General features: G+C 64.3%; 1 protein-coding gene across 1 annotated transcript; it reads left to right on the top strand.

Moving 5' to 3' along the window:
• Positions 1–22: 22 nt before the first annotated feature.
• LOC135577020 (uncharacterized) lies at positions 23–13,143 on the top strand. Its single transcript, XM_065044483.1, has 5 exons — positions 23–586; positions 2,427–2,555; positions 3,538–3,722; positions 4,988–5,211; positions 9,059–13,143. Exons 1-5 carry the CDS (start codon positions 157–159, stop codon positions 9,114–9,116), a joined length of 1,026 nt encoding a protein of 341 aa, XP_064900555.1. The 5' UTR covers positions 23–156; the 3' UTR covers positions 9,117–13,143.
• Positions 13,144–13,631: the final 488 nt, after the last annotated feature.

The following is a 13,631-nucleotide window of genomic DNA, read 5'->3' as shown; positions in this document are numbered from 1 at the left end:
ATCGTTTGAGAACCGTTCCTGACCGTGGGTGAGGGCTGGGACTGCCCCGTAACTGCCCAGAGCCGAGTTGTTGCTGCAGACAAGACACGGGCACAGGCACAGGCAATATATTTTACTAGGCCAGAAGACATCTTGAGGAAAAACAATACTTTATAAATGTCGGGGTTTTATCTGTTATCAGTGTGTCTGCCGTGTGCGCGGCTCCGGGAAAGCGCGTTCAGGGAGCTCCGGATGACCCCGGGCCAAGAAAAGGCCCGCGCTGCGGGGCCCGGGGGGCGCTGCGTGACCGCGCCCGGTGCTGCCGCCTGGTGGCCACAGCCCGGTACTGCAGCTGGGGAGCGGCGCGCTGTGCCCGTGCCGGGGGACGAGGGGGCGCTGCCGCTGCGGGCGGGGTCGTGCCGGTCAGAAAGGGGCGGAGGCGGACGGACGAACCGCCGGGAGACAAAGAAGCCCCGGCTCTCCCGGGGCAGCCCCGCTGCGAAAAGAACGGAGGAGGCGGCGGCGTCTCCTCGGCCCCGAGCACAGGGGAGAGAAACCTGTCGGACGGAGCTCCTTCGGGCTCTGTCTGTTCACAATGAATTTATGGGTAGGTTACCGGCCGCCCCCCTTTTCCGCGTGAAGCAGAGGAGCGCGGTTCGTTGTCGCCTTTTAAACGCGGCGGCGGCGGCGGCGGCAAGCCGCGCGGCCGGAGGGCGCGGGGTGGGGGGGGGGGTCCCGGCAGGGCGGCGAGCCGGCGGGTGAGGATGCAGAGCGGGCCAATCAGATGGCGCGGGAGGGCTGGAGGGCTGGAGGAGCGGAGCGCTGGTTGGCTGCCTAGGCACGTCAGTTGCCTTTCTGTCTGCCAATCAGATTGCCGGGGGGGCGGGCGTCGAGGGCTGGGTACTGCGCATGCCCCAAAGAGCGAGCGCTGATAGGCGGAGAGATGCTGATTGGCGTGCCGCCCGCAGCCAATGATGTTGCCGAAGGGGCGGGCGTTGCGGCGTCCCTACTGCGCATGCCCCAGCCGCGATCGCTGATAGGCGGCGAGAGAGGTGATTGACGTGTCCCGGGGAGCCAACCGGGATGCGGCAAGGGGCGGGTGCTGCGGTCTCCCTAGTGCGCATGCCCAAACCGCGAGCGCTGATAGGCGGCGAGAGAGGTGATTGACGTGTCCCAAGGAGCCAACCGGGAAGCGGCAAGGGGCGGGAGCTGCGGTCTCCCTACTGCGCATGCCCCAGCCGCGATCGCTGATAGGCGGCGAGAGGGCTGATTGACGTGTCCCGGGGAGCCAACCGGGATGCGGCAAGGGGCGGGAGCTGCGGTCTCCCTACTGCGCATGCCCAAACAGCTAGCGCTGATAGGTCCGCGGTGTCTCGGTGCCGCGCCGTGGGGGGAGACCGGGAGCGAACGGGAACGGGGGTCGGGGCGGCTGCGGAGCCCTCGCTGCGGCCGGCGCCCGGGCATCGGGAGGCGGGCGGCTCAGGGCCGCCCTTCGTGAGGTTTCCCGGAGGCGGCAGAAGGGCGGAGGGGAAGGAGGGGACAGCCGGGGACCTCCCGCCGCGCGCGTGTCCGGGGCGCGGCGGCTGTCGGTGCCCGCGGAGCCCGGCGGGACGGCGGGGGAGCGCGAGGGGCACGGAGCGGCGAAAGAGGCGGCAGGTGAGTGCGGTAGCGGCGAGGGTGACCGTGCCGTTGGAACGGGGGGAGCGGGAGGGGCCGGCGCGGCGCGGCGCGGAGGCGTTCGGTTCCGGTTCCCCCCCCCCCGCCCTTACGGCCGCGCTGGCGAAGCTGCTGGGAGGCGTGCGGTCCGGAGCCGCGTCTCCCTCCGGCGCAGCGCCCGTGCCCGGTGCGGCAGCCCCTCCGGGAGCGGCGCAGCCCCCGTCGGTCGCGGGGACGGTTACAAGCAGAGCTAAGGCGCGGTTGCGGGCGGGCTGGGTGGCGTGGCGAGCGGGGCGCCGCTTCGGCGGGAGCTCGGGGCGAGCCCCGGCGGGTTCCGTGTCCTGCGGGCGCGGCTCTCGCGCCGCGGCTCTCTCTGTGCGCTTTTTTGTTTGGTCGCGTTTGTTTTTTGGGGTTTTTTTTGGCGGGATTCCCGCCAAACGCGGCACGAGCGCTCGCCCGGGGCTGCCGCGGCGCGTCTCAGTGGCGCCGTCCTGTGGGCAAAGCGCGGTACTGCACCCGGCCGCCCCAACGCGGTGCCGCGGCGCGCCTCGGTGCTGCCGCCCTGTGGCGAAACTCGGGTACTGCAGCGCCCGGCAAGGGGGGGGGCAGAGACGCCGATCGAGCCGCGGGGGTTCGCGGTCGGGTCTGTGCGTGCCGGTGTCCGTCCCCCCCCGACGGGGGTCAGGTCCCCATTGGTGTGCAAACGACATCCCTCCCTCGGGGCCTCCTTAAACGTTTAATGACGTAAATATTGCTCCTGCTAACGTTGTCGGCGCGGCTTCTTTCCTCAGGGGATCCGTCCGGCAGTCGGTGGCCCGCGGTCGCTCGGCAACAGCAGAAGCGGATTGAAGGGACCGGCCGCTGGAGGATGCCGAAGCCTCCCGGGTCAGCGATGGGAGCAGCTTTGCGTAAAGCGAGGGGTACGTGAAGCCGGGCGTGCGGTGCCGACCGCCCAGCAGGTAAGGGAAGCTAAAGCTTTACCTCCAGGGACTTCTGCCCAGAAAGCTGAAGCAATTGCTCTCGCGTGAGCTGTAGAGTTACGCAAAGAGAAGAAGATTAGTAGCTGCACTGATTCTAAGCAGGTTTCTTGAAGGGTGCGGGCCCTTGAAGCCGTTTGAAAAGAATAAAGTGTATTAACGGCACAAGGGAGGCAGATTAAACGTGATGCTCCGGTTGCTGGAAGCTGTGCTGTTGCTAGGAGAGTTGCCGTCACGCGTTGCAACGGGCCTCAGAAGGGAAACGCTGCTCAGGAAACTGGCCATAAATTGGCAGGCTCCGCTGTAAAACCAGCCACCGAAAGGACAGAGACCGGTACGGAAGCCGCGTCTCTGAGCCCAGGTGGCCGTGTCCTCCAGCCAACGTCAGGGAACTGTAACAAAGAGGATAAGCAATTAATAGGAGATTAATAGCCCGATCAGAATTAGGGTCCAAAGGAGCCGTCACCGGCGACGGGAGAGCAGCGGCGCCTCGCGGCGCGAGGAGCTGACGCGCTCTGTCGAGATGGGACGAACAGGTAAGAGCGAATTTAGAAGCTCTGTGCGAACGAGGCAATGGGAAACGTGCCTAGAAAACCGTCTTGATAGTGCACGCGGGGTACAGACAAGAGCAGCCGGACGAGGGAAACGTGCCAGGACGACGCTGGCAAAGGGAGTTCTCCGAGCTGCCTGGAAAAGGGGGGTGTCGATACCGGCCGGCACGAACGGCTCCCTTCTCGGGTCGGCCGGAAGCGTTGCCGTGCCGGGGGGCGGCTGCCGGCCTGCGGGCCGGGGCTGCGGCTGTTTGGGGCGCTGCCCCCGCTTTGTTTTCCTCGGGGAGCGCCCCCACGCTCGGGGGCTTGTGGGACGTGCACGTGCGAATGACACGGTGTTCCCAGCTGCTCTGTTCTCTGCCTTGTTTTTTCAGGTGCCGGTCCCTGTTTTCTCTTCCCGCTTTTGAAGAGAAGCTGCCGAGTCAGCGTACGCTGCGGTGAAGTTCTACAAGATGCGGCCCTCAGGAACCGGTTGCTGTGGGGTTGCTCGTGCGGCCAGCTTTTGGTGTCGGTTGTTCCGGCGCTCCGTCGCGGTGTAGAGCCGGCCCCGTACGTAGCGGTGAGGCGTACCGCAGTTCGGTTTGATTCTCGGATAGGCCTCGGCTCTGACTGTGCACTCGAACGCCAAAACCTACAGCGGAAGCTGCGGTGGCTTTAGCGTGCAAGGGGCGCGAGCGCCGTGAAGCCGCCCGTGTGGCCGAGCGTCCCGATCGCGGCGCTGAGCGTTAGACGGACTTGAGCCGCGTGCCGGAATCGTTTTGTTTTGGAGAGGGCGGGATAAACTTGGAGCACAACTTGTGAGGGCGGTACGTCGTGGGCAGGTTTTAGTATTGCCTGTGGAGTGCCGCTAGAAGCGTTCGTAGTTCTTGCTTGTCTCTGTTACAAGATGAGCCGTGTCGTCCTGCGTGACGCGTAACGGGAGGACGGCGCGGTAGCGGTGCTCTGCACAAGAGCCCGTTGGGGGGTATTTTAGCTCGCGGGAAAGGGATTGGGGAACCACCTGGTGGGAATGCGAGGAGAGCAGCCCTGGCGGAATCTGAGGAGCCGAGGCCGTTGTATAAATTGGACAAGGAAGGAAAGGCTGCGGGCAAAGCGCGGTGCTGCACCCGGCCGCCCCAGTGCGGTGCCGCGGCGCGCCTCGGTGCTGCCGCCCTGTGGCGAAACCCGGGTACTGCAGCGCACGGCAAGGGGGGGGGGGGCAGATGCCGCGATTGAGAGACGGGGACGCAACTTGATGCAAGCAAAGTGTCCACTTTATTGCTCTTCACACAATTCTTTTATACTGTTACATGCATAACAACTACTATCGTGGATTATGCTGATTGGCACAACAATTAATTATCTCATACATATTACAAAGGCTGAGCTCATGATAGGTTAGTAAGAGCATGCAAATCTGTCCTAGCTCCTTGTTACTATCGTGTCCTGTGTGCTGGGCAAGCTTTACAGGCTGCTTTCTCACAGCCACGAGGTCCTGTTGCTAAACAGGACATTCCCATCTATCATCACAAGTTTCTGCTCTTTGTGCTTACATCTGCATGTTGTAACTTTTCACGGCCCTTAGTAATTTTCCATGCTAACACAACAGGTCTAGTAGCTAGAACTAGCATATTAACTATAGATATATATTTTTGCTAATATCCTATAAGCCTAGATAACCCACAGGCAGAGACGCCGATCGAGCCGCGGGGGTTCGCGGTCGGGTCTGTGCGTGCCGGTGTCCGTCCCCCCCGACGGGGGTCAGGTCCCCATTGGTGTGCAAACGACACCCCTCCCTCGATGGCTCCTTAGGAGGGTTAATCCCAGTCCTCGTTCTTTTGGCAGCGGCGGGTCTGTGACCTCGCGGGAAGCCCAGGCTGCTGCACAGAGCTCGTCGGGAGCGGGAGCCGCGGAGGCGGGGGGCCTCGACGAGCCAGAGCTGCGTCAGACGGAGGGGGGCGCGCGCGCTGCCCGGGGGCCGCGTCCGGCGGAGCCGAAGTGACCTGCGGCGGCAACGAGCGGGAGCCGCTCGGAGCTGGAGCGGCCGTTGGCCGCGCCTTCCCTGGGAGGTGAGCGCGGGGAGCCCGGCCTCTCTCTCCCTCGGGGATTAAACCCGCGCCCGTCCGCGCCCTTCCCGGGGGCGGCGGCGAGGCGGGTTCCCCCGGCTCTCCCGGGGCGGCCCCGCTGCCGGGGGGCGCGGGCGAGGCGGCGGCAGCGCCTCCTCGGTGCCGGGGGGCGGAGGGGAGAGAGACCTGCCGGCCGGAGCCGCGGGGCGCGCGGCCCCTCGGGCAGGGCGCTCCCGGTCTCTGGGCCGCGGGCCGGGGGCGGCAGACGGGTTCGGGTGCTCTGGCGTGCTTTTTAGCCAGCGTGGCCTTCTCCGCGCCGTGAAGAAAATCCCGCGCGGTCGATTCCGCTCGCCGCTCGGGAGATGCCGCGTCTCTGGGGCCGTGGACTGGGGAAGAACGTTTGCGAGTTGGAGGGCGCTACAAGATATTCCGCGGGGAAGCCGGAGAAGAGGCAAATTGGCTGCCAGCGGAGTTGCGTTCCTTCGGTTTAGGACGTTCAGCTTGTCCTTCCAGAGAAGGAGCAGTCGTGGGTAGGGCCGAGAGAGGCTTTTAAGCGCGTGATCGGAATTGGAGCCAAATGGCACTCGACGTTGCCGCCGTGGGTCTTGGCTTTCAGTGGTTTCCCCGCGGCTGCCTGGTGTTTGGGAGCTCGGAGCGGGCATTTTTTTTCCCCCCAAGGAGAGGCTGTGCTTGAAACAGAACTTGCTTGAAGAAGACAGACGAGGCGGGTGAGGATGCAGAGCGGGCCAATCAGATCGCTCGGGAGGGCTGGAGGGGCGGAGCGCCGATAGGCGGGGAGCATGGCAATTGATGTGCGTAGGCAGCCAATGAGGTTGCCGGGGGGGCGGGCGTTGCGGTGTCCGTACTGCGCATGCCCAACTTGCGCAGTCCTCAGTCAGGTCCGACGCTGAGGCGGGCACCTGGGGGCGGAGCGCGGGAAGGAGCATCCAATAGGAGGACGGCGCGGCGGGGTGGAAAGCAGCCAATCAGAGCGCGCCGTCTCAATCCCGTTTGAACAGCTGCCTCCCTGGCAAACGCGTCCGTGGGGTCCCGGGGCGGGTAGCGGGAGTTAACGGGGAAACGGGGGTCGGGGCGAGGGAGGGGAGGCTGTGGAGCGCTCATTTTGGCCTCTCCGTCCCTTTTGCCTCTCTCTCCCTCTCTCTGTGTCTCCTTGTCTTGCTCCCTGTCCCTGTCTTTCTCTGGTAAGCTGACCTGCTCTTTGCCCTTCTTTTTTTGTGGAATCACAGGCTCCTCCTGCTTGGAAAAGACACGTGCAGTTTTAAATTTGGGTTTGAACTCTAGGGTTTTTTTTCCCCCCTTAGCGTAAGTGGACGGCACGTTGTCCTCTGGCTCAATCCCCGTTCTGTTCCGTGGAGCCTTCAGTTTAGGATGTTCAGGTAAGACAGTTTGTCCTTCCAGAACAGGAGCAGTCACCGGTAGGACCGAGAGAGGCTTTTAAGCGCGTGATCGGAATTGAAGCCAAATGGCACTTGACGTTGCCGCTGTGGGTCTTGGCTTTCACTGGTTTCCCCGCGGCTCCCTGGTGTTGGGGAGCTCGGAGCGGGCACGTTTTTTTTCCCCGAGGGGAGGCTGTGCTTAAAAAAGAACGTGTTTCCTCAGAGAAGTGCAAGTCCGTGTGCGTAAGACAGACAAAGACCCCAGCCAGCCTAGTCAAGTTCTGAGCGTGCGTCTGTCAGGCGGCTGCTTTACGTTGACGAGCGCACAGCCGTGCAATGGTAAGGGCGAAGGGCAAGGCAAGACAGAAGGGTTTTTCCTGCTGCGGGTGACCAGCCGCCCCCCTTTTCCGCGTGAAGCAGAGGAGCGCGGTTCGTTGTCGCCTTTTAAACGCGGCGGCGGCGGCGGCGGCAAGCCGAGCGGCCGGAGGGCGCGGGGTGGGGGGGGGGGTCCCGGCAGGGCGGCGACCCGGCGGGTGAGGATGCAGAGCGGGCCAATCAGATGGCGCGGGAGGGCTGGAGGGCTGGAGGACCGGAGCGCTGGTTGGCTGCCTAGGCACGTCAGTTGCCTTTCTGTCTGCCAATCAGATTGCCGGGGGGGCGGGCGTCGAGGGCTGGGTACTGCGCATGCCCCAAAGAGCGAGCGCTGATAGGCGGAGAGATGCTGATTGGCGTGCCGCCCGCAGCCAATGATGTTGCCGAAGGGGCGGGCGTTGCGGCGTCCCTAGTGCGCATGCCCCAGCCGCGATCGCTGATAGGCGGCGAGAGAGGTGATTGACGTGTCCCGGGGAGCCAACCGGGATGCGGCAAGGGGCGGGTGCTGCGGTCTCCCTAGTGCGCATGCCCAAACCGCGAGCGCTGATAGGCGGCGAGAGAGGTGATTGACGTGTCCCGGGGAGCCAACCGGGAAGCGGCAAGGGGCGGGAGCTGCGGTCTCCCTACTGCGCATGCCCCAGCCGCGATCGCTGATAGGCGGCGAGAGGGCTGATTGACGTGTCCCGGGGAGCCAACCGGGATGCGGCAAGGGGCGGGAGCTGCGGTCTCCCTACTGCGCATGCCCCAGCCGCGATCGCTGATAGGCGGCGAGAGGGCTGATTGACGTGTCCCGGGGAGCCAACCGGGATGCGGCAAGGGGCGGGAGCTGCGGTCTCCCTACTGCGCATGCCCCAGCCGCGATCGCTGATAGGCGGCGAGAGGGCTGATTGACGTGTCCCGGGGAGCCAACCGGGATGCGGCAAGGGGCGGGTGCTGCGGTCTCCCTAGTGCGCATGCCCAAACCGCTAGCGCTGATAGGTCCGCGGTGTCTCGGTGCCGCGCCGTGGGGGGAGACCGGGAGCGAACGGGAACGGGGGTCGGGGCGGCTGCGGAGCGCTCGCTGCGGCCGGCGCCCGGGTATCGGGAGGCGGGCGGCTCAGGGCCGCCCTTCGTGAGGTTTCCCGGAGGCGGCAGAAGGGCGGAGGGGAAGGAGGGGACAGCCGGGGACCTCCCGCCGCGCGCGTGTCCGGGGCGCGGCGGCTGTCGGTGCCCGCGGAGCCCGGCGGGACGGCGGGGGAGCGCGAGGGGAACGGAGCGGCGAAAGAGGCGGCAGGTGAGTGCGGCAGCGGCGAGGGTGACCGTGCCGTTGGAACGGGGGGAGCGGGAGGGGCCGGCGCGGCGCGTCGCGGAGGCGTTCGGTTCCGGTTCCCCCCCCCCCCCCCCCCGCCCCCCCCCGCCCTTACGGCCGCGCTGGCGAAGCTGCTGGGAGGCGTGCGGTCCGGAGCCGCGTCTCCCTCCGGCGCAGCGCCCGTGCCCGGTGCGGCAGCCCCTCCGGGAGCGGCGCAGCCCCCGTCGGTCGCGGGGACGGTTACAAGCAGAGCTAAGGCGCGGTTGCGGGCGGGCTGGGTGGCGTGGCGAGCGGGGCGCCGCTTCGGCGGGAGCTCGGGGCGAGCCCCGGCGGGTTCCGTGTCCTGCGGGCGCGGCTTTCGCGCCGCGGCTCTCTCTGTGCGCTTTTTTGTTTGGTCGCGTTTGTTTTTTGGGTTTTTTTTTGGCGGGATTCCCGCGAAACGCGGCACGAGCGCTCGCCCGGGGCTGCCGCGGCGGGTCTCAGTGGCGCCGTCCTGTGGGCAAAGCGCGGTACTGCACCCGGCCGCCCCAACGCGGTGCCGCGGCGCGCCTCGGTGCTGCCGCCCTGTGGCGAAACTCGGGTACTGCAGCGCCCGGCAAGGGGGGGGGCAGAGACGCCGATCGAGCCGCGGGGGTTCGCGGTCGGGTCTGTGCGTGCCGGTGTCCGTCCCCCCCCGACGGGGGTCAGGTCCCCATTGGTGTGCAAACGACATCCCTCCCTCGGGGCCTCCTTAAACGTTTAATGACGTAAATATTGCTCCTGCTAACGTTGTCGGCGCGGCTTCTTTCCTCAGGGGATCCGTCCGGCAGTCGGTGGCCCACGGTTGCTCGGCAACAGCAGAAGCGGATTGAAGGGACCGGCCGCTGGAGGATGCCGAAGCCTCCCGGGTCAGCGGTGGGAGCAGCTTTGCGTAAAGCGAGGGGTACGTGAAGCCGGGCGTGCGGTGCCGACCGCCCAGCAGGTAAGGGAAGCTAAAGCTTTACCTCCAGGGACTTCTGCCCAGAAAGCTGAAGCAATTGCTCTCGCGTGAGCTGTAGAGTTACGCAAAGAGAAGAAGATTAGTAGCTGCACTGATTCTAAGCAGGTTTCTTGAAGGGTGCGGGCCCTTGAAGCCGTTTGAAAAGAATAAAGTGTATTAACGGCACAAGGGAGGCAGATTAAACGTGATGCTCCGGTTGCTGGAAGCTGTGCTGTTGCTAGGAGAGTTGCCGTCACGCGTTGCAACGGGCCTCAGAAGGGAAACGCTGCTCAGGAAACTGGCCATAAATTGGCAGGCGCCGCTGTCAAACCAGCCACCGAGAGGACAGAGACCGGTACGGAAGCCGCGTCTCTGAGCCCAGGTGGCCGTGTCCTCCAGCCAACGTCAGGGAACTGTAACAAAGAGGATAAGCAATTAATAGGAGATTAATAGCCCGATCAGAATTAGGGTCCAAAGGAGCCGTCTCCGGCGACGGGAGAGCAGCGGCGCCTCGCGGCGCGAGGAGCTGACGCGCTCTGTCGAGATGGGACGAACAGGTAAGAGCGAATTTAGAAGCTCTGTGCGAACGAGGCAATGGGAAACGTGCCTAGAAAACCGTCTTGATAGTGCACGCGGGGTACAGACAAGAGCAGCCGGACGAGGGAAACGTGCCAGGACGACGCTGGCAAAGGGAGTTCTCCGAGCTGCCTGGAAAAGGGGGGTGTCGATACCGGCCGGCACGAACAGCTCCCTTCTCGGGTCGGCCGGAAGCGTTGCCGTGCCGGGGGGCGGCTGCCGGCCTGCGGGCCGGGGCTGCGGCTGTTTGGGGCGCTGCCCCCGCTTTGTTTTCCTCGGGGAGCCCCCCCACGCTCGGGGGCTTGTGGGACGTGCACGTGCGAATGACACGGTGTTCCCAGCTGCTCTGTTCTCTGCCTTGTTTTTTCAGGTGCCGGTCCCTGTTTTCTCTTCCCGCTTTTGAAGAGAAGCTGCCGAGTTAGCGTACGCTGCGGTGAAGTTCTACAAGATGCGGCCCTCGGGAACCGGTTGCTGTGGGGTTGCTCGTGCGGCCAGCTTTTGGTGTCGGTTGTTCCGGCGCTCCGTCGCGGTGTAGAGCCGGCCCCGTACGTAGCGGTGAGGCGTACCGCAGTTCGGTTTGATTCTCGGATAGGCCTCGGCTCTGACTGTGCACTCGAACGCCAAAACCTACAGCGGAAGCTGCGGTGGCTTTAGCGTGCAAGGGGCGCGAGCGCCGTGAAGCCGCCCGTGTGGCCGAGCGTCCCGATCGCGGCGCTGAGCGTTAGACGGACTTGAGCCGCGTGCCGGAATGGTTTTGTTTTGGAGAGGGCGGGGTAAACCTGGAGCACAACTTGTGAGGGCGGTACGTCGTGGGCAGGTTTTAGTATTGCCTGTGGAGTGCCGCTAGAAGCGTTCGTAGTTCTTGCTTGTCTCTGTTACAAGATGAGCCGTGTCGTCCTGCGTGACGCGTAACGGGAGGACGGCGCGGTAGCGGTGCTCTGCACAAGAGCCCGTTGGGGGGTATTTTAGCTCGCGGGAAAGGGATTGGGGAACCACCTGGTGGGAATGCGAGGAGAGCAGCCCTGGCGGAATCTGAGGAGCCGAGGCCGTTGTATAAATTGGACAAGGAAGGAAAGGCTGCGGGCAAAGCGCGGTGCTGCACCCGGCCGCCCCAGTGCGGTGCCGCGGCGCGCCTCGGTGCTGCCGCCCTGTGGCGAAACCCGGGTACTGCAGCGCACGGCAAGGGGGGGGGGGCAGATGCCGCGATTGAGAGACGGGGACGCAACTTGATGCAAGCAAAGTGTCCACTTTATTGCTCTTCACACAATTCTTTTATACTGTTACATGCATAACAACTACTATCGTGGATTATGCTGATTGGCACAACAATTAATTATCTCATACATATTACAAAGGCTGAGCTCATGATAGGTTAGTAAGAGCATGCAAATCTGTCCTAGCTCCTTGTTACTATCGTGTCCTGTGTGCTGGGCAAGCTTTACAGGCTGCTTTCTCACAGCCACAAGGTCCTGTTGCTAAACAGGACATTCCCATCTATCATCACAAGTTTCTGCTCTTTGTGCTTACATCTGCATGTTGTAACTTTTCACGGCCCTTAGTAATTTTCCATGCTAACACAACAGGTCTAGTAGCTAGAACTAGCATATTAACTATAGATATATATTTTTGCTAATATCCTATAAGCCTAGATAACCCACAGGCAGAGACGCCGATCGAGCCGCGGGGGTTCGCGGTCGGGTCTGTGCGTGCCGGTGTCCGTCCCCCCGACGGGGGTCAGTTCCCCATTGGTGTGCAAACGACACCCCTCCCTCGATGGCTCCTTAGGAGGGTTAATCCCAGTCCTCGTTCTTTTGGCAGCGGCGGGTCTGTGACCTCGCGGGAAGCCCAGGCTGCTGCACAGAGCTCGTCGGGAGCGGGAGCCGCGGAGGCGGGGGGCCTCGACGAGCCAGAGCTGCGTCAGACGGAGGGGGGCGCGCGCGCTGCCCGGGGGCCGCGTCCGGCGGAGCCGGAGTGACCTGCGGCGGCAACGAGCGGGAGCCGCTCGGAGCTGGAGCGGCCGTTGGCCGCGCCTTCCCTGGGGAGGTGAGCGCGGGGAGCCCGGCCTCTCTCTCCCTCGGGGATTAAACCCGCGCCCGTCCGCGCCCTTCCCGGGGGCGGCGGCGAGGCGGGGTCCCCCGGCTCTCCCGGGGCGGCCCCGCTGCCGGGGGGCGCGGGCGAGGCGGCGGCAGCGCCTCCTCGGTGCCGGGGGGCGGAGGGGAGAGAGACCTGCCGGCCGGAGCCGCGGGGCGCGCGGCCCCTCGGGCAGGGCGCTCCCGGTCTCTGGGCCGCGGGCCGGGGGCGGCAGACGGGTTCGGGTGCTCTGGCGTGCTTTTTAGCCAGCGTGGCCTTCTCCGCGCCGTGAAGAAAATCCCGCGCGGTCGATTCCGCTCGCCGCTCGGGAGATGCCGCGTCTCTGGGGCCGTGGACTGGGGAAGAACGTTTGCGAGTTGGAGGGCGCTACAAGATATTCCACGGGGAAGCCGGAGAAGAGGCAAATTGGCTGCCAGCGGAGTTGCGTTCCTTCGGTTTAGGACGTTCGGCTTGTCCTTCCAGAGAAGGAGCAGTCGTGGGTAGGGCCGAGAGAGGCTTTTAAGCGCGTGATCGGAATTGGAGCCAAATGGCACTCGACGTTGCCGCCGTGGGTCTTGGCTTTCAGTGGTTTCCCCGCGGCTGCCTGGTGTTTGGGAGCTCGGAGCGGGCATTTTTTTTCCCCCCAAGGAGAGGCTGTGCTTGAAACAGAACTTGCTTGAAGAAGACAGACGAGGCGGGTGAGGATGCAGAGCGGGCCAATCAGATCGCTCGGGAGGGCTGGAGGGGCGGAGCGCCGATAGGCGGGGAGCATGGCAATTGATGTGCGTAGGCAGCCAATGAGGTTGCCGGGGGGGCGGGCGTTGCGGTGTCCGTACTGCGCATGCCCAACTTGCGCAGTCCTCAGTCAGGTCCGACGCTGAGGCGGGCACCTGGGGGCGGAGCGCGGGAAGGAGCATCCAATAGGAGGACGGCGCGGCGGGGTGGAAAGCAGCCAATCAGAGCGCGCCGTCTCAATCCCGTTTGAACAGCTGCCTCCCTGGCAAACGCGTCCGTGGGGTCCCGGGGCGGGTAGCGGGAGTTAACGGGGAAACGGGGGTCGGGGCGAGGGAGGGGAGGCTGTGGAGCGCTCATTTTGGCCTCTCCGTCCCTTTTGCCTCTCTCTCCCTCTCTCTGTGTCTCCTTGTCTTGCTCCCTGTCCCTGTCTTTCTCTGGTAAGCTGACCTGCTCTTTGCCCTTCTTTTTTTGTGGAATCACAGGCTCCTCCTGCTTGGAAAAGACACGTGCAGTTTTAAATTTGGGTTTGAACTCTAGGGTTTTTTTTCCCCCCTTAGCGTAAGTGGACGGCACGTTGTCCTCTGGCTCAATCCCCGTTCTGTTCCGTGGAGCCTTCAGTTTAGGATGTTCAGGTAAGACAGTTTGTCCTTCCAGAAAAGGAGCAGTCACCGGTAGGACCGAGAGAGGCTTTTAAGCGCGTGATCGGAATTGAAGCCAAATGGCACTTGACGTTGCCGCTGTGGGTCTTGGCTTTCACTGGTTTCCCCGCGGCTCCCTGGTGTTGGGGAGCTCGGAGCGGGCACGTTTTTTTTCCCCGAGGGGAGGCTGTGCTTAAAAAAGAACGTGTTTCCTCAGAGAAGTGCAAGTCCGCGTGCGTAAGACAGACAAAAACCCCAGCCAGCCTAGTCAAGTTCTGAGCGTGCGTCTGTCAGGCGGCTGCTTTACGTTGAGGAGCGCACGGCCGTGCAATGGTAAGGGCGAAGGGCAAGGCAAGACAGAAGGGTTTTTCCTGCTGCGGGTGACCAGC

Source organism: Columba livia, chromosome W (genome assembly GCF_036013475.1).
Source record: "Columba livia isolate bColLiv1 breed racing homer chromosome W, bColLiv1.pat.W.v2, whole genome shotgun sequence".
Classification (NCBI taxonomy): domain Eukaryota; kingdom Metazoa; phylum Chordata; class Aves; order Columbiformes; family Columbidae; genus Columba; species Columba livia.
Note: the sequence above shows the minus strand (reverse complement) of the source record. Positions and strands in the feature narration are given on the sequence as shown.